Source organism: Physeter macrocephalus, chromosome 12 (assembly GCF_002837175.3).
Source record: "Physeter macrocephalus isolate SW-GA chromosome 12, ASM283717v5, whole genome shotgun sequence".
NCBI lineage: Eukaryota > Metazoa > Chordata > Mammalia > Artiodactyla > Physeteridae > Physeter > Physeter macrocephalus.
The window spans coordinates 40,004,985-40,029,901 of NC_041225.1; the positions used below are offsets into that span (position 1 = coordinate 40,004,985).

Here is a 24,917-nt window from a genome sequence, read left to right on the forward strand (position 1 = left end):
TTAGACATAGCGCAGAAACTCCTATGAAATTATTCACTCTCATCTGTTTTTTAAATTTGTCTCTGGTTTTACCTTTTACCATATTTGCAGCTACGACTGTTGATTTGTATAATCTAGTGTGTACTTTATGCAACGGTAGCTAATTTCCCCACCTAGAGTCTTTCCCCATCTCAGGCAAATAACGTTCAAATCCTTTGACCCGAGTCTCTTGCCTCACCCAGCATACTCGAAAATTGACGATGGTCCTAGCCTTTCCTATTAAATCTAAACCAAAGCTAAAATCAGATCTTCCTTCGGTCTTAAAATGTTTTTACTTTGGTGCCCCCACTTTAAGCAAGCCAATATGCTTTTTTTAGTCCCACTATTCCTGTGTGCTTCCAAGGCCATTTTACATGTCCTATGATGTTCCTCCTTCCTTGGCCAATTGAGCCTAGCCAAACGCACACATCAGGTCTCCCTGAGAAATCCTTCTCAAACTTCCCAAGCTCGATCCCATTCAGATAATATGTTTGTTTTCAAATGAATGTGTATCTTTTTCAGCACCAACTACATCCCTAAGATATGTTTGTTGGCACCGGATCACGGGCTCCCTATACTGGACTCAAGAAAAAAATCAATTATCTAAGCCAGGGGATTCCAGTCAGCTGGTTAAGCTTAAGACATGATTAGTTCAAGCTACTGATGGTCACACTCCTGAAAATTTGTCTCTCTTTAAATACCTTTCCCTAGTTCTTGCACATGAGCTCTCATTTATTCCTCCTATAACACCATTTCTTTGTGATATATGAATGTAACTGATTGTGTGCTCAAATAAGTTTGGAAAATAATACTTGCCCTATGTCAGGTGCTTTCAAAAATGTTGAGCAATAACAATATATGTTTCATATAATATTTAGTGCCTTTGATGTGTTCATTTTTCATTTCTTCCCTTTACAGTTTATATTTTAGATTTTTTTACTGTTTCTGGGTTTGCATCTGTAGGTTATATTTTCTTTTCAAGCGCATCTATTAATGTACCCTCATCATTATTTTATCTGAATTTATGTAATTTTGTTTTATTCCCTCTCCCACAACATTCTTGATTAAAGCCTTTCTGTTTAACCTGAACTTAAATTTTTAATTTTAAGAGCATGAGATTAAATTATAGGAAGAGTCACAATATTGTGTCCTTTGACAAGAAACTGTTTCATTCAAAATAATTGTAATTCAGCTTAATTTAAGAAAATACGTTAATAGACAAAGTTGATATAAGAGTTACCAAAAAAACATGACAATAATATATAAAGATATTGACATTTTTATTATACTAAACACAACATAAACCAAGAAAAGAATGAGTAGTATACAATTTAAAGAACTATTTTTTTCTAAAAGTTATAAACATAAAAGCTGAAAAAAAAATTATCAAATATGTAAGTGAAAAAAAAGAGTTAGGCTTATCATTAACATTTTAAAAGACATTAGGTTTTGTTACTTATTATACCGGTATTTATAAATATATAATTTTATTGACTGGATCCTAGAGTAAAACAGTAAAGTAAATTTAGGGTTTTTTGTCCTTGGTAAAAAGTTTAACACTTAATTCACAACTAGTTGTGTGTTTCTTTCTAACATCAGAATGAATTAAAAATGACATATAACAGTTCACTTAATCTGTATTAACTATATTTAGGTATGTGTATTACAATCTCCTGATCACAGCTTCAACAATACTCTGGCAAAAATGAGAAAAAAACAAAAAGTGATAAAGATATAGTTCTAAATTGTATTCATCTCAATTTAATTATATGAACTTTTTATGTGTAAATACCCTGTACAGTTTACACTCTAAAGTAACAAGACTGGTTTACACTATAAATACTATCAAGAAAACAGATCAAAAGTTCGCATTTTAAGCCTGGTTATCTTACTAATATAAACATTTAAAAATTAAATGGCTCAATTAGTAAAGAAAGAAAGAAATTATGAAACTTTTCATTCTGTTTCCTACCATTTCACAGTCATAGCTTAGAGACACTAAAATTTGCTTTTAATAAGGGACATTTATTTCCTTAGAAAAATGATACACATTCTCCAGAAGATCCTCATACTACTTATCCAGTAACATTAAAGCATTGGTAATGGCAGATTACGAGCAGGAACACTGGAGTATGCCAAAGTATTGAATACACCAAATGCTTCATATTTCCAGGTAAAAAAATGTGAGGAATTTAACGATGTATTTGTCCATATTCATTTGCTTGCAACTTCTCCAAAATGTCATCAAGTGGCCAGTTGTTAAGGCTAACACCATATATTTTTAGACATTAGAAAATGCAAACACACTTTCAAACACTTCAATACAAGATAAAATATATATATATATATTTAAGTTCTATTTTGAACAAAAAGAGTGAAATTGTTTTCTCACCAAAAATCTAATCTATCTAAAACTCAGATATTCTGTTTTTTAGCGAGCATGATATAAAGCAGTGGTCTTCAAACATTTTTCGTTCATATGTCCCCTAAAATAATTATGACAAATAAGTGATATCTTGTGCATATTTAGATTACATGAAAATTTTCATCATAAGTTTTAGTTGCAGATATGCAATTTCTGCTATATTATAAATATTGATGCTTTAAAACAAAATTTAAATCAGTCTTTTAAATGTATCCCATGTAATATTAATACCATACTGAATTGTTACTACTGTTGTTCTTCTAAAATAAAATATTTCCTTGAATTTGTATTTCCTTTCTCCTTCCTCCACAATTTTATTCTACCTTGAATCTTGGAAATCTGTTCTTTATCACTCTATTATACTTCTCTGATGTAAACTTTATACAAACAACAAGCACATACACATTAATATTGAAATTACCTTTGAATTAATTTTCTTTGACCATGAGGTGCTAAATTTTTTTAATCATCTCAGTTGAGTTACCATTACAACTATTATGGGGACACAATTGATCCAAACAACGAATAAGTCACAGGTTTTGACATAAAATCATTAAAAATAAAAGGTAAATTTTAATTAGAAAGGTATCTCCTAATGGGATGAATTGGGGGAGATGTGTTTATGAAGGCTTAATTTAAAAAACTGTTGTACTGGCCCTTTATTTGGCTCTCTGGAGATTTTACCTTTCCAAGAAATTCACCTTAGTAAAGTTCAGGGTAAGTAAGAGGTATGCCTTTCTTGTGTAAATTTAGGAGAATGGTGACACTGAAGTGAGAGATGGGAAAAGAGAATGCCAACTGACCCCAAGTTGCATTGTAGGCAGATCGATTTAAGGAAGTGAAGGATTTGGAAATTGATCCCTTTAAAATTTTCTGTGTCCCCACATACCCCTGGAAAGTCTCTGCATACCCCTAGGGTATCCCTGTCACAGTCTGAATACCATGCCTCTAAGATCCCAAGGAAAGGTGTTGTTAACTTGAACTATGCTAAGAAAAATTACTTTTCCTGAATTACTCCTTTGGCTAAAAAACTGATTTTGAAAGTTTCTGAGGTAGTACCATGTTACATTTTGAAATCTGGTTTTTGACCACTTGGCTAGACAAAGCACACAGCTATGTGTCGTCTGAACTATCACACTCCATTAATCAGCTGACTCGTTTTGTACACGTACAGATTCTGAATAAGAAAGTCATATTAAGGAATCAGGATAATAGCACTGTCAAATAGAGCTCAATTAGGAGCTTATACTGCTATGGAAAAGCACTAGAAAAATAAATAATTACACAGCTCTTACATGTAAATAAGAATGGGTGTAACAGTCTTAAGACATTTTAAAAGAACTCTAAATTTTAAAAATTAAAGCTTTGTATTACTATGGCTCATCTTAAAACTTAATGAATAAGGCACTTATCTTGTGGAATGTCCTAAAATGTCAGCTCAATTGTAGTACCTAGGCTGGCTTCAAGCAGAAGCAGAAAACCTTCCAGAAAGGATATGCTTGGCGTTCAGTCTCTGCAGATATGAGCTGACCTTATCCTGGAATGCCAGTGTGGCTTCACATGCACAAGCATCTTCTGTGGAGATGAGTCTTCGTGCTTCTGCAATGGCTGAAGACAATGATGATACACAAAATGTTATAGCTAATTAGAAATCATAGCAAATCAGGAAGTCTGTGATTCAATACTTCCATTTTTAAGTCTTACCTAAATGCATTTTCTAGGAGATAAAAGAATATAAGGGCACATGGAAAGAGGAGAAAGTACTGTGGACTCTGTCACCAAAGAAACTGAGTTAGAGATGTTGAGGAAAAGTTTACAATTGTCAAAGCTGGGTGATGGTTATATGAGAGTTCATTCTTTTGTTCTCTATACTTTTGTAATTGTCTGAAATTTTCCATGATATAAAGTAAATATTTAAGTTGATGCAGGGAGAAGCCAAGAATGCAGAGATAAGACAATCCCTTGTGATACTGTGTACTCATTACGAAATGAAAATGTTCACTATGGAGAACAGTGTGAGGTTCCTTTAAAAAACAAAAATAGACCTACCATATGATCCTGCAGTCCCACTCCTGGGCAAATATCTGGAGAAAACCCTAATTTGAAAAGATACACGCACCCCAATGTTCACAGCACTATTCACAATAGCCAAGACATAGAAACAACCTAAATGTCCATCGACAGATGAATGGATAAAGATGTGGCACATATATACAATGGAATACTATTCTGCCATAAAAAGAATGAAATAATGCCATTTGCAGCAACATGGATGGACCTAGAGATTGTCATACTAAGTAAAGTAAGTCAGACAGAGAAAGACAAATATATATCACTTACATGTAGAATCTAAAAAAGTGATACAAATGAACTTATTTACAAAACAAAAATAGACTCACAGACATAGAAAACAGACTTATGGTTACCAAAGGGGATTGGGGGAAGGCGGAAGATAAATTAGGAGTTTGGGATTAAGACATATCCCTACTATATATAAAATAGTTAAACAACAAGGACCTACTGTATAGTACAGGGACCTATACTCAGTATCTTGTAATAACCTATAATGTAAGAGAATCTGAAAAGTTATATATGTATATTTTATATATATATGTATAACTGAATCACTTTGCTGTATACTTGACACTAACACAACATTGTAAATTAACTATACTTCAATTTTAAAAAATGAAAATGAGGAAAACAGCTCTCTATTTGTGTGGCCAAAACATTTCAAGGTTTAAAACTAGATAATTCCTGATTTCCTATACAGACTATTATTCTCCTGAATGGTTTGAACTGAGAATTCTAGTTCTTACCCATAAATACTTGGGAACTAAAAATTCAGGTTCGTATTGACATTTAAGCAAAGAACGTGGGAGAATGATCATTCTAACTCCAATTTCTTTCTGTAATTCAGTGAGGCAGCTATTCCTACTCAGTATCATAGCCCCTAAAGTTGCCTAACAGAAATAAGAGTAACTTCCAGTTCTGAAGTCTGATGAATAATCTTCCAACTGAGTAGTAGTACTGCTTGGGGACAAACAGTAGTCCTTTGCTCTTGCATTTTCTCCCACATTCTATCCATAAAATGTTACAGAAAAACCCGAATGAACTTTTTGGTCAACCCAATAGAAAGATAAGATACAGGGCTGGAGGACCATAAATTCACTTGATTAATTTATCTAGCTGTCTAAATCCTATTGAAACTTTTAGGGACAGCCAGCTCAAATCCCCATCTCAATCGGTAAATTAATTAGTAAGCCAAAAAGTATCCACTGAATATCAAGTACATGCCCATCATCCCTGTACAGAGTATAAAATTTGTACCTATGATACTTTTCCAGTGTATCTTGCCCGAGAGCCTATAAGCCCTGTGAGGGTAGGGGCTCAGTGTAATCTTCTCATTAAAACACCCCATAGAAAACTGGAAAACTGGGATGTTGCACAATTGAAAGTTGAGAGATGGATCCATTCACACTGGCAGCAAAAAGAATAAAGTATTTAGGGATAAATTTAACAAAAGTAGTGCAAGACTTGTACAGTGCGAACCACAAAACGTTAATCTGTCTCCAGTTCCTTCCTCGGGACCTAACAGAGTACTCGATATAGAACAGAAGTTCCATGAATACTTGCTGAACAAATAAATAAGTGAATGGCTAAACAAATGAGGTCAGAGCCTAAGCCATTATAAACCATTCTGGAATCCTCACCTTCCAGGAGAAGAAAAAATGCCCAAGACTGCTTTTTCTGAAGATTAAACACTTAAGAAGGAAGACAGTACCCAGAAATACTCACATTCTAAAAGCAAGCTGCTCCTTATCATCCTCACCCTCCCCGAGAAACTGATCCACACTTTACTTCAAATGAAGAGGTATCTGCTGAGTAACTGTCAGGTGTTATGGTAGATGCTAAGAGTACAGACAAAATCCACTACCCGTGGCGGCTGGGGTCTACAGGAGCATAAACACACAAGTCCAAAACTTGCATTTTCTTCCCCAAATCTGCTTCACTCTCAGTCCCCTCAGTAAAGATACCCCATCCTTCCAGCTGCTCAAGTGGAACAGGAAAGCCATCCTACTCCTCCCCCATCCTATCCGCACATCCAGTTTATCACCAAGCCCTGTTCATCCTACCTTCAAAACATGTCTGGAATCAGTTTACTTCTATCACACTGTCACCATCCTAGCCCAACTGCAATAGCCCCCGAACCGGTCTTCTTCCGATCTTCATCCTCTTCAATCTGCTGTTCACACAGCAGCTAGAGTGACTTTTTTTTTTTTTTTTGCGGTACGCGGGCCTCTCACCGCTGTGGCCTCTCCCGTTGCGGAGCACAGGCTCCGGACGCGCAGGCTCAGCGGCCACGGCTCACGGGCCCAGCCGCTCCGCGGCACGTGGGATCCTCCCGGACCGGGGCGCGAACCCGTGTCCCCTGCATCGGCAGGCGGACTCGCAACCACTGCGCCACCAGGGAAGCCCCGAAGAATCTCATTATTATTTTTTTTTTTTTTTTTTTTTCGGTACGCGGGCCTCACTGTTGTGGTCTCTCCCGTTGCGGAGCACAGGCTCCGGACGCGCAGGCTCAGCGGCCGTGGCTCACGGGCCCAGCCGCTCCGCGGCACGTGGGATCCTCCCGGACCGGGGCGCGAACCCGTGTCCCCCGCATCGGCAGGCGGACTCGCAACCACTGCGCCACCAGGGAAGCCCTAGAGTGACTTTTAAAAATATCAACAGCATCGGGCCGCTCCACTGCTAAAATCCCTCCGTGACTTCCCATCTCTCATAGAATGTCCCATGCCCCAAAGCAGCAGCACGATTTGACCCCGCCCAACTCTCCAAACTGCCACACCCCACCCTTATCCCTGGCTGGTCATGCTTCCGTCACACGGGCGGCCTTTCACTTCCTCTCCCCACTAAAGCCACCACTCAAGGCCTGGCATCGCTCTCCCTCCTTCCGCCAGCACTCCAATCTCAACCTACCTGCCGCTGATCCACGGCATTCAAATGTCACTTCCTCAGAGAGACCCTCCCAACCTGAAATAGCTTCCCCAGCCCCCATTCTGTTCTCTTCCATCACTGCTCTTATTTACTTTATAAATGTGTTAGGTACTTGTCTTTTCCCCTGGACTGTTACCAAAGACCATACCTGTTTTGTTCATGATTGTATACCTAGTGCCTAGAACAGAGCAGATGCTATATTTATTGATTGGATGAAGGAATGATTGAAGGAACACACAAGTAACCACAACACAAGGCATCCAGTGCTGAAAAAGAGGACACAGTTCAATGGAAGAATAAGGGGAATTCTGGTAGAGGGGGTAAAAACTGAACTAGCCCTCTAAATTAAACAAACACACATAATTTGGTAACATTTGATTCACAAAAAGTAATTTATAGCACACTGATGTAAGTTATGATGCATAATAAAGACAAATGCCTCATAAGGCATAAAAACGAATGCATGATAAACCCACTGCACAGCTTAAGAATTAAAACATAACGAATGCTGTTGCAGAGACGTCATTCAAGAAGTGGAAATATAAACACAATCTAGGAGAAGATATCTGCAACACATAAAAAAAACAATGAATTTATATCCAGACATGTGAAGAGTTGTTATGATAAGTAAGAAAAATATAAATAACCCAACAGAAAAATAAAGGCATAAATAACTTTTCCAGATAAGAGACTGAAGTGACAAATATAAGAAGAGAAGCTTAGCCTCTTTAGTAACCAGGAAATGGGGAAAGAAAGACTACAGGGAGGTACTTCTTTACATCTACCAGACTGACAAAAGTTTAATCCAACAAAACCAAGCGCTGGCAAGGATGTGGTTCTTGGATTTTGACAAGCAGAAGAGGCAAGGGAAGCAGATCACAGTAAAGGATGGAGACAGGTGAGTACAGGGCATGCTCCAGGAATATCAGACAGCCCACGTGGCTGGATCACAGGTCTTGGAGAGAAGGAGTGAATCTGGGGCCAAATGTAGTGACAAGATGAAAAAGAGTGGTTACCAGGGGTAGGGAGAGTAGAATGGGGAGGTTTTGTTTAATGGGTACAGAGCTTTAGTTGGGGATGGTAAACAAAGTTCTGGAGACAGTGGGATAGTTGCACAACAATGTGAATGTACTTAACACCACTGGAATACACTTGAAATGGTTAACATGCTAAATTTTATGTCATGTATATTTTACTGTAATTTTAAAAAAACCTGGACTTAGGGAGAGACTTTAATTAGGAAAAAAAAAATGGAATCAGACCATGGAGGGAAGGATGCCTGGTGGAAAGGTAGAATTATTTCATTCTGAAGACATTTGGGAACCACTGGAGAATTCTGACCCAGGAGCAAGACTCAGACGCGTGCTTCAGACTTGGAGACAGGAAAGCTCACTCCTAAGACTGTCCTAGCACATGAATTAGGCTTACAGGGACAGTCTTTACCTGAACATGTCTTCTTGTCTTCATTCAAGGTGTAGCCAGTATAACAATCGCAGTGGTAAGCCGCGGCCCCGTCATTCACACAGATGTGCTGGCACCCATGCGAGCCCAGTGCACACTGGTTAAGAACTGACCAGGAATGGCGCGGGAAAGAGAATATTCACAAATTACAACTGGAAACTAAACACAGACTTCTGGGAGAAAGAAGCTTTGGTTCGGTGCCAACAAGTGCAGCAAATGAATCCTACAGCCGTCATTAACGTGTCTCCCATGTTTCAGAAGGAGAGAGCCTCTTTTCCCGTTCCCTATCCCACACCCCTTTCCTTGCTATCTCTTGCAGCTATCTCGGTGCCTTCTCTTTTCTGCTCTCCGCAGTCCTGGGGCTGCACTGAGTCTTGATTCTATTCCAGAACTTATCTCCAGCCTTTCCTGATGACCATGAATGCCTCCAACCTCTCCAGCTATACACAGATCATCTTCACCGTCACCAGGGATAAATTATTAGGGACCTACCTGCACATGGAGTTACATTTGATGCTGCACAAAAACTATGTTGACCAACGGCCTGCCTTTGATGCTTAAAGTGGGACAGAAAACACTGGCCTGAGCGCGCGCGCACACACACACACACACACACACACACACACATACACACATAGAGGACAAATAATAACAATGATGATGATGATGATGGTGGTGATGGTGTGTATGACTGGATAGGGAAGTATCTGTGTCTGTCACAAGTAAATACATTACAAGGAACAAGGGCTTCCTGGGATACATAGGTTCTTCCTCGGCCATTGCAGAAGCCAAACTACTTTATTTGTTCTCCTCTAACTCTCCTCTTAAGTGTCATTTTATGCTCACAAACCTTCCATGGCTCACTATTGCCTATAAAACAGCTGTCCATGAAGCATAAGGCCCTAGGCAATCTATCCATAGTGTCTTTCCAACTTTCACACTGATATTCCCCTACACTACTACAATTCAGATGTTTCCAGCAAAATGCCTACTAGCAGAACAGTTTGTTTTCCCCTCAGCCCAGCTTAGCAGCGACTCTAGCAATAACAAGTGGATGTGCCTCCAGCCCCTGGCCCGTGATCTGGGGCTCCACATTTAATTTACAGGCCTTCCCACTGCCTAGCAAGGGGAAGGCAGGCCATTAGAGGGGATCTGACCCATGTCATGTACCCCAGTTTTAGAATGGCATCCATTATTGCTGTAAAATATATAAATACCAACGTCCCACCATCTCGTCTTTTTCTTCTATCTCCTTTGATGTCCTGTGCTTTGCACCATGAGACGTGTAACTTAGTGTTTGAGAGCATATGTAACCACCAGAGCAAGGGCCTGGGTTCAAATCCTGGCTCGACTATCACTAGGCAAGTGACCCCAGGCAAGTTACTTTGTCTGTGCCTCAGTTTCCGAGTAAAGTTGCTGTGAGCAGTAAATGTGTGACTGTGCCTAAAATGCCTAGAACCGTGCCTGGTACCCAGTAGGCACTGAAGAATGTTATCTGGAAGTGTTGCCTGGAGTAGTCTGCCTTAATTGAAAATCTCCTTTGATTTCTTTTCTTAACAAAATGGTCCATTTTATGCCATAATATCTGTCAGTTTACATGTAAATGTGTTTTTGTTTCCTTTTCCCAGGTCTTCAGATTAAAGGTCCTGCTTAAAGTACCAAGAGGGATACTTGTAATGGTTTGAGAAGTGCAGCCTTGAGTCCTTTCCATCCAACTGACTTAGTCCCACCCCCTGAACAAACCAACGCAAGCCACTCCCCTTGCCCTTTGCCCTCTCCACTCCTCCATGTAAGCCTTATCCGCCCTCATGCCGAGGCCCACCTCTAGTCCCAGCCCTCTGTGTCCATCCCAGACCTCCTGCCTCCCAGCCCCTCCCGCCCTTAGTTACTGTCGGTCCCTCTCCCTGGCTAAGAGTCCCTGCTTTCTTAAGGTGCTGGTTCTCTTTGCACCCAGCCTGTACATGGCTCAGAGGCAGAAGCTGACGCTTCCTTACATCCCCACAGCGCTTACCAGAGTCCTGGGAACAAAATAGGTGCTCAGTACTCTTTTATTGATCTCATTTTTTTAAAAAAAGGGGAATTAGTGATATGCCACTTCCTTTAATCTCTCTTGAAAAGGTCACACATTACATCTCAAGGAAGAGGAAAACATACATAAAATCTAAAAAAATATTGAATATGCCAAAACTAAACACCACCTTGAGAGCCAGGAATTTCTCTTAGGAGTGTTATTACATTACAAATGCCACTCTGTTCTGCCAGTGAGTTTAAATCAAATTAATGAGGATTAGCAGTTCTGGCACGGGCTTCCTCGCCAAGTTATAAGTCTCAGATTCACCCAAGACTGATCATCTAGAAACTGTCAGGGAAGGACTTGCTTCAAACTTACTGGAAGATCTGTGTGGGTCTAATTCAGTCATTTACAAAGCCTCCTTTACTAAAACGATCTGGCTTTAAGATTAACACTACAGAAAAGTTCCAGGCCAAGTTTTAAATGGAAAAATATCAGTTCAGCCTATCACACCAAATAGTTACTGCCAGCTGACTTCCTCTAAAGTTTCCTATTTGCTTTACAGAGCTATAAAATTGTCCTGGATTAGGACCGTACATTCAATTAGCTTTTCTTATATCCCCCACTCCCTACCCATTACCCAGTAATTTTCTCAAGTGAGCTATGTTTGCAAAACCTAGTGAGCTCACTGCCTCCTGAGCAATGTTTACCTTGGTCTGAAGCCCAATTCCTTACATTACCTTTAAGAATGTCTCTCTTGGTGAAATGCACGTTGGTTTCAGTGCAGTAGAAAGAGCCCCGGATGAAAGAATTTACTGAGTGGACCTTACCTGAACACGTTTTTTTATCTTCATTCAGAGTGTAGCCCTCGTAGCATTCACAGTGATGAGACCCAGCTCTGTCATTCACACAAATGTGCTGACAGCCGTGTGTGCCCAAAGCACACTGATCTTGAGCTGCCCAACAAAAGTCCAGAAGAAAAGATATTAAACGTGGAAAAGTCTTTTATCAGCCATATATAGAAATCTTCTTATTTGCAGCTAGCAATGCAGAAGAGGAAAACTTATTAGAAACCACTCAAAGCCATCAGTACTATCTGTTCTCACTAGGAATTAGCTGAGTAAAACAAACTCCTACACACACAATACTTATGCTTCTATTTTTCCCCACCCCTTTTCAGAATCATCTATACTGAGCTTTTATAATCGAAGTATCTCATGAATACTTTCTAAAGCGTTCCTTTTAGATTTGTTGTATTTATGCTGAATCAGAGGGATTCTAACAGCTGTGGGACGAATTATACTAGAATCAGAAAGACATAGAATTAGAGTTTGAAGAAACTGTAGCTCAACTCTCTCCTGTAATAAATGAGGAAACCTAGTCCAAAGGAGACCAAATGCCTCAGAGCAGCATCAGAATTCAAGACCCAAATTGCTACTCAATGTATTTTTCTCTGTACTGTCATGATATTTTTTAACTATTTTTTTTTATCTTTGAGCTCTTTGTTTTGAAATCACTTCAGGCTTATGAAAAAGTTTTAAAAATAGTGCAAAAAATCCAGTACTTCACCCCGTTTCCCCAAATGTTAACATCCTATACAAGCATAGTGTAATTACCAAAACCAGGAAACTAATACTGATACAATGCCCTTAACTAACCTACAGACCTTATTCAAATTTTGCCAATGGTTCCACCACTAATGTCCTTTTTCTGGTCCAGGATCCAATCCAGGATCACACATTGCATTAAGTTGCCACATCTCCTTAGTTTCCGCCAATCTGGGACATTTCTTTAGTCTGTCTTTGCCTTTCATGAGTGTGACACTTTTGAAAATTACTGAAAAATTAGTTTGTAGAATGTCTCTCAATTTGGGTTTGTCTGAGGTTTCCTCATGATTCTGAATTTTTAGCAAGAATACCACAGAAGTGCTATTGTGCCCTCAGAACACCATGTCAGGAGATGCATGACGTCACTGTGTGTTATTGCTGGTGATGTTAACTCTGACGTCTTGGTTGAAGTGGTGTCTTCCAGGTTTCTCCACTATGGAATGACTGCTTTTCTTTCTGTAAGTAGTAAGTACCTTGTGGGCTGTTATTTGATTTTCACATACTAAATTGTCTTTAGATTCTGGAAAGGACTCTTAGGGCTGGGTACAGAGGAGGAAATAAACAACACACTCACACACGTGGGTCATGAGACACACATGCTGCCATTTATAACTTTTCTAATAAGAAAGGGGAAAAGCCCAAGATGGCAAGAGAGGAAAAGAGACCGAGCTCCCCGTCGATGTGACCCCCGCCAAACACTGACTAGGGAGATAGGTAAACAGGGAGGCAACAGTAAAGCCTCTCCCCCACTTACCCGAACATGTTTTCCTGTCTTCATTTAAGGTATAACCTTCATAGCACTCACAATGATAAGAGCCAGTTCTGTCGTTCACACAGATGTGTTCACAGCCGTGAGTGTTAAGAGCACACTTATCAATAACTATCGAAAGATGATCAGGACAAATGTCAACACATGGAAAACATGGTAAATAAATAACTATGGGCCACACCACACACACACACACGCACACGCACACACACACAGTGCTAATGAAATGGGACAGCTTGGCACGAGAGGAAGCCTGCTGGACTGGGTGGGAACCCACTTCCTGGTCTTGGCTCTTTCACTAACAGACCCCATGACATGGGTAGGTAAGTCTTCTCCCTTCTTGTAGAGGTCTCAATTTCATTTTCTATAAAATGAGCAGGTTGAATTAAATGATCTCTAAGTTTTCTCCCTCTCAAAAACTTTTTTCTAGGATTTAACAAATTGGACCTAATTCCCACTCTTCATTGATTGTACATGAGTATTCATAGAGCAGATGAGTGAGAACCTCCCTAGATTTTCTTCCACTTCTAGATTCCATGAATCTTCTACGGTCACAGAGAGGTAAGAGGAGCGTGTATTTAATTAAATAAAACCCAGGGAAAAAAATCCAAAACCTCAAAAGGATGAAGAGTTTTGGCCCCCTTCCTCACTAGCCCTTTTCCCTACTAACCCTTCTCTCTAAACCTAGTAATAAGTACTGTAACAGGCTGTTTTAGGTATTACCTCACTTTTCTCCTCATGTTCCTTTTCAAGGAAAGTCGTTGATAACAGTAAATCCACCACAGGGCAGTTAGGAAAAAACCATAAGGCCAGTCCAAAGCCTGGGGTGAGTCCCCAAATAAGTTTCCATCAGCCACCACCCCTTAAGGAGCCTCACCTGAACACGTCTTCTTATCGGCATTCAAGGAATATCCTTGGCTGCACTCACAGTGGTGCTTGCCTTCCCCGTCACTGACACACACATGCTGGCACTGGTGTGTGCCCAGTGCGCATGGGTCCAGAGCTGTGCAAGGGAAATTTACAACAGTCAGCACTGACGCGTAAGAAGCATTTCAGATACTTTCTCCTGTGTCAAAACAACATCACTCTCCAGGTTCCTCTCTGATTCTATCTTTAGTTCACTCTAAAAATTGGCTACTTGTTTCCTGCCCCTGGCTTATTATAAATACCACTCTTAGTAATGTTTTAATTAGTAAGTAATTTAAAATCATGGATCTTGTGGTTGACTTTCTCGAAAAAGAAAGGGAATTTTGAACTTGGAGCTGAAGCCAAACACTTTACATGAATCAGGCAATTCTATATTTTGTTCAATGTATCCACCTAGCCAGAAAAAAAAAACTTTTGCTTCCCAACAGAAAGGAGGGAACAGTAATGTACTTCCTGAAGTTCTATGAGCTCGTGGCCCCACTGCCACCAGAACCCAGTTTCCAAGGGTTCTATAGTTTGTGTCTAAACAGAATTCACACCCAGGCTTTCCTCTAGGCCTGGAACCCACTCACTCTTGGGCAGCAATACATGTTTGAAATTGCAAATAGTGGAGGGCAACGTAGGTAACTGCCTTCCGAATATGCGGCATGGGTTCCTGAGCCCAAATGTATATGCATGCGACTCTCATATCTGCCAGGAGAATAAACTTACATACTATATACAAACCAGTAAAAAGAAAAGGAAGAATACAACACATCAGATTACATTAGCTAAACTGCATCCTCATCTTTTTGCTCCTGGAGCCATTTTTAACCTCAGATTTTTTTCCCCCGGTCACATGTTTTGATAAAAGAATCAATGAATTTAGTCATTTCTGAGAAACCAAGGAGGCCTGTTGCAGGAGGCTGGCACCCCTGTGGCAGGTCACCCAGCCTCCACTGTTTTGGCAACAGGACAGGTTAATATTTTCCCAAGAAGGGCCTTCTCATGGAATAACCTTTCCAGCTTGTTGACTACAACGGCTGCCCCTCAGTCTTTTTTCCATAGAGAGGATATTCTCCCCCCAGAACAAGCAGATCTTTCGTACCAGAATGAAAAGATGGCCACTCACCACTTGTTACTTTATGTCCTTCAAGCCCAACACCAGGTGCTATCTTTGAGACCCAGCCTTGCCATAGACCAGCATCTTTATGGAAAAGTTCTCACCCACAAACACAGGGTGGCTTCCTGGGAGAAAGAAAGCTATTTTCTTTTGGGAAACCAATGAATGCTGAGTCAATGCCACCAAAGCCAAGGACAGCTTGTGAAGACCCAGTGTCCTAGGGCAGGAAAGATTAGGGGTTCCTGGACAGTTCTGGTTGAGATGAGCCCAGACTTTGCTCCAGACCGAGACTTCATCTCTCATCTCCTGACAAATTGTTGATTGCTGAGTTTCACATTCATTTATATATCAAGTCTCCTTGAAATTTACAATTGTAATTATTGGTTCACTTGTTTGTCTCATCCCCAGCCGCAGACTGTTGCTTGATGGTAGGGAGGACTACTTTATCTTTGTATCATCAGTGATCAATAAACACATGTTGAAAAAACAAATGTGAAGTAGATTATATAGCAAAAGGTATCTACATTTTAAAATTCACCTGAACTAGAAATTTGTCCACACCTGCTTAGATAATTCCACAGAGGGCTTTGAAAGATTATCTCCAAATGATAAAAAGTAAAGCATGACTATAGAAAGAAAGAAACAAAGGAAGATAGAAATTTTTAAAAGAAAAACAAAAACAAATTTAAAAGTGAAAATTAAAAAGTTTGAGTCCCACAGATTCATAATTCTGGTCAGTGACTACAGATAAACCCGAGCCTTGAATGGATTTATATTCATGTGTTTGGCTGATTCATGCTAAAAATTCTAATTAAATCAGCATGTTCGGATTTAAACTCCATCCTAAAGGAAGAAAGGAGAAGAACAGTAACAGAATAATTAAAAAATTAAAATAAAAAAACAAAAAATACCCTGCTTCTTGCTATCTCACAAGTGAGCTGAAATCCTAAGCTTCCTGGTCCCTAATCCTCTCCCTCCACAAGGAATAATCAGACACCGAGCTGAATCTGAAAACTGGAGCATTCACTAAGTGTACACACTGACTGACAGTTACACTGGAATATAAGCCAGCTGATCTTTCCACAGGCAGACACAGTCCCCGTCTTCTGCCCCAAGACAAGCAGAGTTCTGTTAAATCTACAGATGGAAAAACTAAAGAAAATATCTGGAAAAAATGTGGCGGGCAGAGAGGAGAAGAGAGGTGTCTGGAGATTTTTTATTTGTATTTTTTTCTGACCCCATCAGGGAATAGCAGGATCATGTTCCCTGGATATTTCCAGAACTTCACATTTCTAATGCACACACGAAGATTTTTATGAGCAAACCAAGTTATATATAAGGCAGCTCTATATTTCTAAACCAACAGAGTATGTTTAAGTTGGTGAAAAAAAAAAAAGAAATACACACATACGAAAAAGCATTGCTTATATTTAAGTTTTCCATAAATTTCCACCAAAAAAAAAAAAAAGGATAAATCTCTTTTTCTCTGGATACACAATGTCTGACTACATAACATCTTTTCTAGTTGGAAGCAAAGACTTACCACAAAAGGTTTCCTGGAATCTAGAGGAAAGTTTCTCAATGACCCCATAGGTCTCCACATAGAAAACGTGCTCGTCCAGGGGCTCACTGGCCATCATCCTGAGGGACTCCATGTCTGCCCGGTCCACGCCCACGGCGTACAGCTCAATACCGGATGCCTGGGCCCGAGCCACCACCTCCTTCACCTGATCCTGGGGCCGCCCATCTGTCACGATGATGGCCACCTTAGGGATGTTGGAAGCGGGTCCCCGAGCTCCTGCCTCCACTGTGAAGGCTTCGTCCATCGCTGTCTGGATGGCCAGGCCCGACATGGTGCCGGTGGACAAGGGTGTGATCCGCGCCACGGCCTGTTTCAGGGACTGCTTATCCGAGTGGGTCTGGAGATGGAACTCGATCTTCACGGTGCTGGCGTAGTTCACCACTGCCACCCGCGTGTCCGCCGGCCCGATGTCCAGAGTGTCAATTACCCGCGAGACAAAGGTTTTTACTTTGGTGAACTCCGGAGGCCGCACACTACGAGAACTATCAATGATAAACACCAAGTCCAAGGGCATGCTCTTGCAAACACCTGCAAAGAAGGGTGTGGGAAACAGACATGACTAAGCGATGAGCAGACCACAGTCAGAAATGGGGCAGTTCTGGGACTTCCTTGACAGTCCAGTGGTTCGGACTCCACGCTTCCACTGCAGGAGGCGAGGGTTGATCCCTGGTCCGGGAACTAAGATCCCGCATGCCCGTGCTGCCGGGCCAAAACAAACAAACAAAAAAACAAGAAAGAAATGGGGGCAGTTCTCCCACCCAGAGAGTTCTGGCCAGCATCCCTTGATCCCAAATACCCCACTGTCTGCTGTCTTCCCCAAGACCACCCTCCCTTTGGATGTTGAAAGCTCTGAGGCCTTCAGGATTCCCTAGTGAGAATTCACATAGAGGTGTGACATTTCCCCAACTATCTCCCCTACAGGCTGGCTGAGTCCTGAAATTTCACTGGGAACCGTATCCCTCTGCTTAAAGTTTTGTTCAAAGGTTCCTCTAGACTCCCAGGAATGAATGGATTCCAGACCTCTCTTGGGCATCTTGGCCATCAGAAGCAATGGGACAGTGACCCTGAATCGTGTGAAAGGTGAACTCAGGGCACCCTCACTGCACCCTCCCCTGCCTGCCCAGGCCTCAGAGCCCCTCGGGCAATGGCAGAGTGTGAGGTAAGGCACACTGGTGCTCTCGTGCTGGCCTCCTTCTTTTACTCCATTTCCAAGGCGGTGAAAACTGCTCCAGAGTAGCCCTAAATTCTCCCTCCATCTGGTCACTCACTCATGTTTGGTGAACTCTGAGGTCCAACTAGCCCTGAGTTACAGTTTGAAAGTGGAAAGAAGAATAACAACTTAAACTGGTCCATGTTGACTTCCATCTTTGTCAGCATGTCTTGTTTCAAGAAGCAGAGATTTTGACTTAGTATCTGTCCTACTGCCCCCACCAAAGTGTCTTAGTCACCTCTCTTTCCTTTTTTCATTCACCAAATATATATTTTTTGAGAGCCTACCATGGGATAAGCCATGGGGCTACAAAAGCAAATAAGCCAGATTCCCTGCCCTCAAGAAACTTGTATCGTTCCCACACAAAAGTACCTGGCACATTGCAGCAACACAATACATTTTTGTTTTCAGCACATCCTTCTTATTCTTTTTTCCTCTAATCTTGTTCTATACTCCTACCTCTCCTAGCCACCCAAATCAAATCAGAAAGTCAGGACTAGCTAAGAAAGAAGCCATTCCTCTTCTTTCAACACACACACACACACACACACACACACACACACACACACACACCCCAAGCCCTGAATGGAAATGAGATCCTTGGGCATGAAGTGTCATTCAGGGTTCTTTTCTTTCCTAATAGGGGGCTGGAAATTGATGCAACTCTAAGAAGGCAATTTACTCAGCGTGTAGGGGGAAAAGATGTAGGTATTTATTCATTCAAAATAAATTCCTAGGCTAAGCAGTTGATGACAGAAAAAGCCCAGTCTGGAACAGGAATTATGCCTCTGTATAGTTTTCTTTTAAAAACTGAAAAGTATCCTCTTGGTTTTAGCCTGATTCCTAGAGGTATTAACTTAAAACAATAAATAATATCCTACTTTCAATAACACTTTAGAGATCACAGGATTCCAACACAACAACCCTGTGAAGTTAGAGATGCAGAGGTTGTTTTTATACCCATTTTACAGGCAAGAAAACTGAGTCTCAGGAAGCTGTAAGAGCTAGAAAGTGGTAGAAAATAGCGGTAGATTGCACTCCAGGTTTCCTGACTCCCAGCCCAAAGGGACTTTTCATTTCATGGTTGCCTCTCTCTGAAGGAACATTTTCTACTACCCAAATTAACATTACCTCATGTACCTAGTAAACATCCTGCTTGGTGACTTTGAGCCACCAGCCTGAAATAGGCTGTGCGTCATGTATTTAGCTAGGTCAAAAGGAATTAATTCTTTAAAAAAAAAAAAATCCTCCAGAATTTCATTTCATCCCTGATTACCATGCATTGAGAGCAAAGAAGAAGAAAATCCTCCCAGGAGTTGGATCTTTTTGCATAATTTGAGTAAAAGGAAAACTACATGTGATACGAACCCATATCTGACAATCCTGTCACTAACACCCAAGTGGCGTCCTTACTAATATCGAGGCTATGTTCTTGTAAGTAAACATGCAAGATTCCTTCCTTCTTCACTTGATTTTTCACATGGAATCATCTACGGGAGGTCACAGAGGTGTGGTGGGCAGGATACTGCCCCCCCCCAAAGATGTCCATATCCTAATCCCCACAACCTGTAATTATGTTAATTTACATGGTAAAAGAGACTTTGCATGTGTGATTAAGTTAAAGACTTGAGATTGAGGATGCTGTCCTGGATTATTCTGGTGGGTCCAATGTAATTACAACAGCCCCCAGAGTGGAAGAGAGAGGCAGAAGAGGAGATCTGAGAGATGACATGTGAGGATTCATCCTGCCTTTGGCGGCTTTGAAAATGGAGGGAAGAGGCCAGGAGCCAAGGCATGAGGGCAGCCTCTACAAGCCGAAAAAGGCAAAGAAGCGGATTCTCCTCTAAGATCTGTCCAAAAGGAACACGTCCCTGCTGACACCTTAATTTTAGTCCAGTGAGACTAGCGTCAGACTTTTGAGCCACAGAACTCTTAGATAATAAATGTGTGTTGTTTTAAGCCACTAAGTTCATGGTAATTTATTACAGCAGGAATAGAAAATACAGGGGGCTTGACTCAGATGGCAGGACATTCTGTGAGCATCTGCTTACTTCCTGATTCAGACCCCCTCATCATTGTTTTTGAATCTCACTCCCCTTTACTAGATAACAGCACTTTGATTCTCAGAAACCAAGAAAATGAGAATCTGAATTTCCTAAAATGTTTCCTTACTCACAATAATTGTCCATTTCTGATAGCTCTGCTAGAAATAAAAGCCCATAGCAAAGCTTAGCAGTTTCTGGGTACAAAAAGAAGTGAATTTGAAAAAGGGTGGAATGTTGTGTTTATTAAAGAATTATCGTTCAATATTGGTTTGGGTTCCAGCTAATCAAGGATCAGTACTGCTTAGGAGGAACATTGACCACCCCACGCAGAATCCCTCCTCTCCCTCCCAGATGCTTCCCCAAGGGAGGCCGATCAGGACCAGAGGTAAAATTAACTTCTCGGAGAAAGGCTTCTCCCCTATCCCCATTCCTGGCCTGGAGCAACCAACTGGTTACTAACTGAATTTAACCGTTGTGAACCCTGGCACTCCCTGTCTCAGTGACAATGCTCTCGCCATATCAAATCCAGCCCACTGGAGCTGATGCAGGAAAGAATCCTTTGTGCTCTTCCTCAGCATTATCCAGGAGGGTGCAGGAGGGGTAGACCACACAGATCAACCTGGGCCATGAAGCATCACTGGCCAGATGAGACTGGACATCCAGAAAATGGTTTGATGCAGCCTCTCTTTAAAGCAGGACTTTAACAAGTCTGACGCTGGACTTTTTGGTAATGAAGATAAAATCTTATGTAAACCATATTGAGAGCCTGGTAGCTTGAAGCAGTGGAAAGATCCATGCTTGGGATAGCTGAGCCCTGAGTTTTATTCTGGGCTCTGACACTGATTTGCTGAGTCCCCTCCCCTTGACAAGCCTCGGTTTCCCTATATGTGCTGTCAGGGGCTGTGTCAGATGATCTTCCAGCTCTGCTGCTCTAGGAGCTTTGCTCAACCAGAGAACTAAGAGCAGAATCTCAGGAAAGGTTTACTGAGCTGAACCAGAGGTGGGTCTAGGACAGAGAGCTGAGAGGCGCCTGGTGTTCCCACAGCTGCCCCATCCTCCCTGCCCAAATCTCAGGGGGCAGTTGCTAGAGTTTGACCTTCAGGAGACCCAAAGTCTAGCCCTGACTATGAGTGACCTTGGGCATCTCTCCCTTCCCTTCTCTGGACCTCAGTATCCCCACAAGATTCATCGGGGAGGGGATCTTTCTCCTGCACCACAGTCTGGCTCCGGCTGGGATGGAGGGAATACCTGGTGGATGACGGAGGCTCTTCCTCCTCATTCAACGCCTGATGCCCCTGCCCACCCATCCATCCCGCCTGGCCCCGGCCCGGGATCTCCCTCCTTCCTGGAGGGTGTCCCTCCCTGGGGCCCTCTCAGGTCCCTCTCGGCCTGGGGTCCCTCTCCCGTCCCCGCCCAGGCCGTGTACCTGCACCGCGGGCCCCGCCGTGCTGGCCGGCCCCAGAATAGGGCGTGCCGGTGGGGGCGGCCGGAGCGGGACGGCGTCCGGGGCTGCCCCCTGGGCCGCGGGTCCCCAACCTCAGGAAGCCGGGGCGGTCCAGGGGGCCGGGGACGGCGGGGGGTGGCAGCAGCAGCAGCTGCCAGAGCAGCAGGAGCAGTCCCGGCAGATAGCGCAGCATTGTGGGCTTGGCGCTGCTGCCCGTGTCCGTCGGTGGGTCGTCGCTCCTTCTTTGGCTGGGTCAGTCGTGGGCCCGTGCGCCGTTCCCGGGCGGCCAATTTAAAGGTCCCGCGGCCGTGGGCCCCGCCCCGCAGCCTTGGGTCCCGCCCCTCGGCCGTAGGCCCCGCCCAGCGAACCCGTCCGGGGCAGCGCGCCGCCTGCTCAGTGCATTCCCGCGGCTGGCGTGGAATGTCTGGGGACCCTCCGCCAGCGGCGCGGTGCCCGACTCCGGCCCGCCGCCGCCCCGCCCGCCCCTGCCCTGCGCCGGCCCGGTCTCGTCTGGGTGGGCTCGGCCCGGTGCCTCCCGGCCGGGCTCTACCTCCCTCGAAACTTCTGCCTCGCTGTACACCCGGGGCCTGGTCAACCCCCACTCGTCTGCCCGGGCCCCAGGCTCCCGGTTCAGGAGGCCCGAGCTCTGCTGTCCAGATCCGTCCAGGTTTGCCTGCCTCAAGGTTTCACCTCCATCCTCACACTACATTCCTTTCCCCTACCAAGTAACCCAGGTTTTTCTGTGGGCTCTCTGTAAAAAATAAAAAAATAAAAAAGGCTCACAGATTCTACCAGCATGAATAGACATGCTTTCATCGCAGCTTCAAAAATCCATAAACATTTGAACTTATATTACCGGGACTAGAAAGTCAAACATACATTCCCCAGAGAGCCCCCTGTGAGCTGGAAGGACAGCCTGTACCACAGGCTTAGAAGGCTCTCCCTCTATCCCACTTCCTCCCCAGAAGAGTGATGGTGGCAGCACAGGACTGGAGGCTGCCCAGGGGACCCTCCAGGAACTCACAGTCTACTGGCAGAGAAAGAAGCATAAATGATGTACCTGTCTAAGGGAACAAACACACTGAATTCAGGGAGAGACTGGCTCTGCCTGAGGAAACCAGTAAGGGTTCTAAAAGCAGGTCACCTCTGAGCTGGATCGTCAAACATGACAATGAACATGAGTCCCAACAGATCCTGTCTGCTCTTCCTGCTTTCAGACTACTGCCTTTTAAAAGCTACACTCCACACAGTAACCTTAAAATCACTTCTCTTCTTAAACCTGGCAACTTCACTTCCAGTAAAATCCGAGCTCCTTTTCATGGCCACCTTGTCTACTGAACTGACCACATCTGGAACTGTACTCTGCTCTCCGTGCGTCAACCACACTAGCCTTCCCCTGTCCTGGGGGACATCAAGCTTGTTCCCACCTTGTGGCCTTGGCACCTGGTTGTCCCACTTCCTATCTGCCATCTTCTCCCCCCACCCTAAAACACCCGTCTCCCTCTCGTCACCTCAGAGCAGTGGTTCTCAAACAATTTCTCATCTCACCAAACCTCACAGAATCTACACACTCCATCAGTATCCATGGGAGCAGCTTATTAGGACATTGAGAGTCATAGGAGGGAAAACGTCTCTCAGCTCCCAGTGAGAATTCACCAGTTTCAAAGAATCTTAGAAGAAGCTAGAATGTAATCATAATGGGAAAGGGACACTAAGAAGATTGAAAGAAGTTGTGCCAAAGTGAAAAGGGCTTGCCAGACACAATGTCTGCCAGCTCTATGGACATATGTCATTTGTCAGTCATCATACTCTTCGGATGATTCTCAAAGCCTTTGAACACTCTTACTAAACTTGAGGATTCCAACTTTATGAGTCAGCACCTCCCCAGGTAGAATCCAGCAACTTGCTTCCCAGCATCTCTTGCAGCTATATAGGCAAGGGACCCAGACTTCATTGACCAGATGAGCTCGGCCATTCTGTTTCAGCAGCTAGTGGTGAAAAGAAGCAAGCACTTTGTAGACTTCATTCTGACAAGGGTGGGGAGACAGCTAGCTTTCAAAGCAGTCATGAGAGGGTAGAGCTGGATTCAGTGCCTGGGGAAAGCAGGGTGAGCTCTGTTGTCTGTGCCCAGCAGCAGTAGCTGTAGATGTCCCCTAGAACTGACCTGCAATATCATCTGGGAGTGTTTCACGACTGTGTGATCATGAGTCTATTAAGTGTTTGAGAATAAGCAGAAAATGTGGGAATTAAGTTTAAACTTCATGTTCTAATGTCTGTGCAGTTTTTAATGCCAGCTTCCTTGCTACATGAGAGTTGGTTGAAGGCCATGTTGGCTGCTCTGGAAAAGAAGAGGACTACTTTTGAAACTTAGGTAGCACATTTGTATCATTGCCAATAAGTTCTGAAGAGGTCTTTTAATGACCTACTGCTATTAATTAACATTTAGAACTCAAGATGTATTTCTATTCAAAACAATTGAATTAATATTTGAAAAGAGCAACTCACAGCAATTTCTCTTCCTTTAATAAAAGATTGGCATTGATTTTTATTGTTTCATTTTATAGGTATAAGCATGAGTATTAAGTTTCATTACTTAATAAAAAAATGTCAACCAATTCATTAGTCATCAATGTAATGTCTTCCTCTTCAGAGCAGTCTTTCCTGAGGCCATATCTTAATTAGTTTTTTCAAGCTTATTTTTACCACTATCTACTATAACAACTACATTTTATATCATGAATCAGGAGCTACATAAATATACAATAGGGATATATACAACAGAAATAGTAATTTCCTGAAACAAGTTACCCTTACCACATGTGACATACTTTAATGTCTTCTGTTTTATTCATGTCCATTCAGTTCTATTTCATTTTTTTTTTAAAAATCTGGTCATCAACATCTAAACAGAGTTAATGATTCACTAATGTTTCCCAGTCAGCAGTTTGAAAACTGTTTTAAATAGATTCTTTCCTAGTGTCTCTTCCTTTCCAATCTATTACAGTATCCTGTGTATTTCTTTTATATATTTTTAAAAAATATTAAATGTATTTATTTCTATACTCCACTAGACTGAAGGCTCTGGGAGCGCAGAGCTGACGCCTGTGTTGTCCGCTGCTGAATTCCTGTAAATTCTCCCTCACTGCGTGCAGGTTCACGGTCTATGGTGGGACCAGGACTTCAGGAAATGAAAGCTCATGGAACAGGGCTGATATTTAGCCGTGCCTTGGCAGGACAGTAAACAGGCATGACAGATTGTTTGTAGAAGAAATTAATTGGCATTACTTTTCCAAGAGTCAAATGATGCTGAGGAAATGG

The 24,917-nt window shown here is 42.4% G+C and overlaps 1 protein-coding gene across 1 annotated transcript; it reads right to left on the bottom strand.

Moving 5' to 3' along the window:
• Nucleotides 1–1,519: 1,519 nt before the first annotated feature.
• On the bottom strand, nt 1,520–21,792 carry MATN3 (matrilin 3). Its single transcript, XM_024118588.2, has 8 exons — nt 21,582–21,792; nt 16,862–17,428; nt 14,167–14,292; nt 13,275–13,400; nt 11,744–11,869; nt 8,885–9,010; nt 3,941–4,051; nt 1,520–2,266 (listed from the first exon to the last, which is right to left on the bottom strand). Exons 1-8 carry the CDS (start codon nt 21,790–21,792, stop codon nt 2,211–2,213), a joined length of 1,449 nt encoding a protein of 482 aa, XP_023974356.1. The 3' UTR covers nt 1,520–2,210.
• Nucleotides 21,793–24,917: the final 3,125 nt, after the last annotated feature.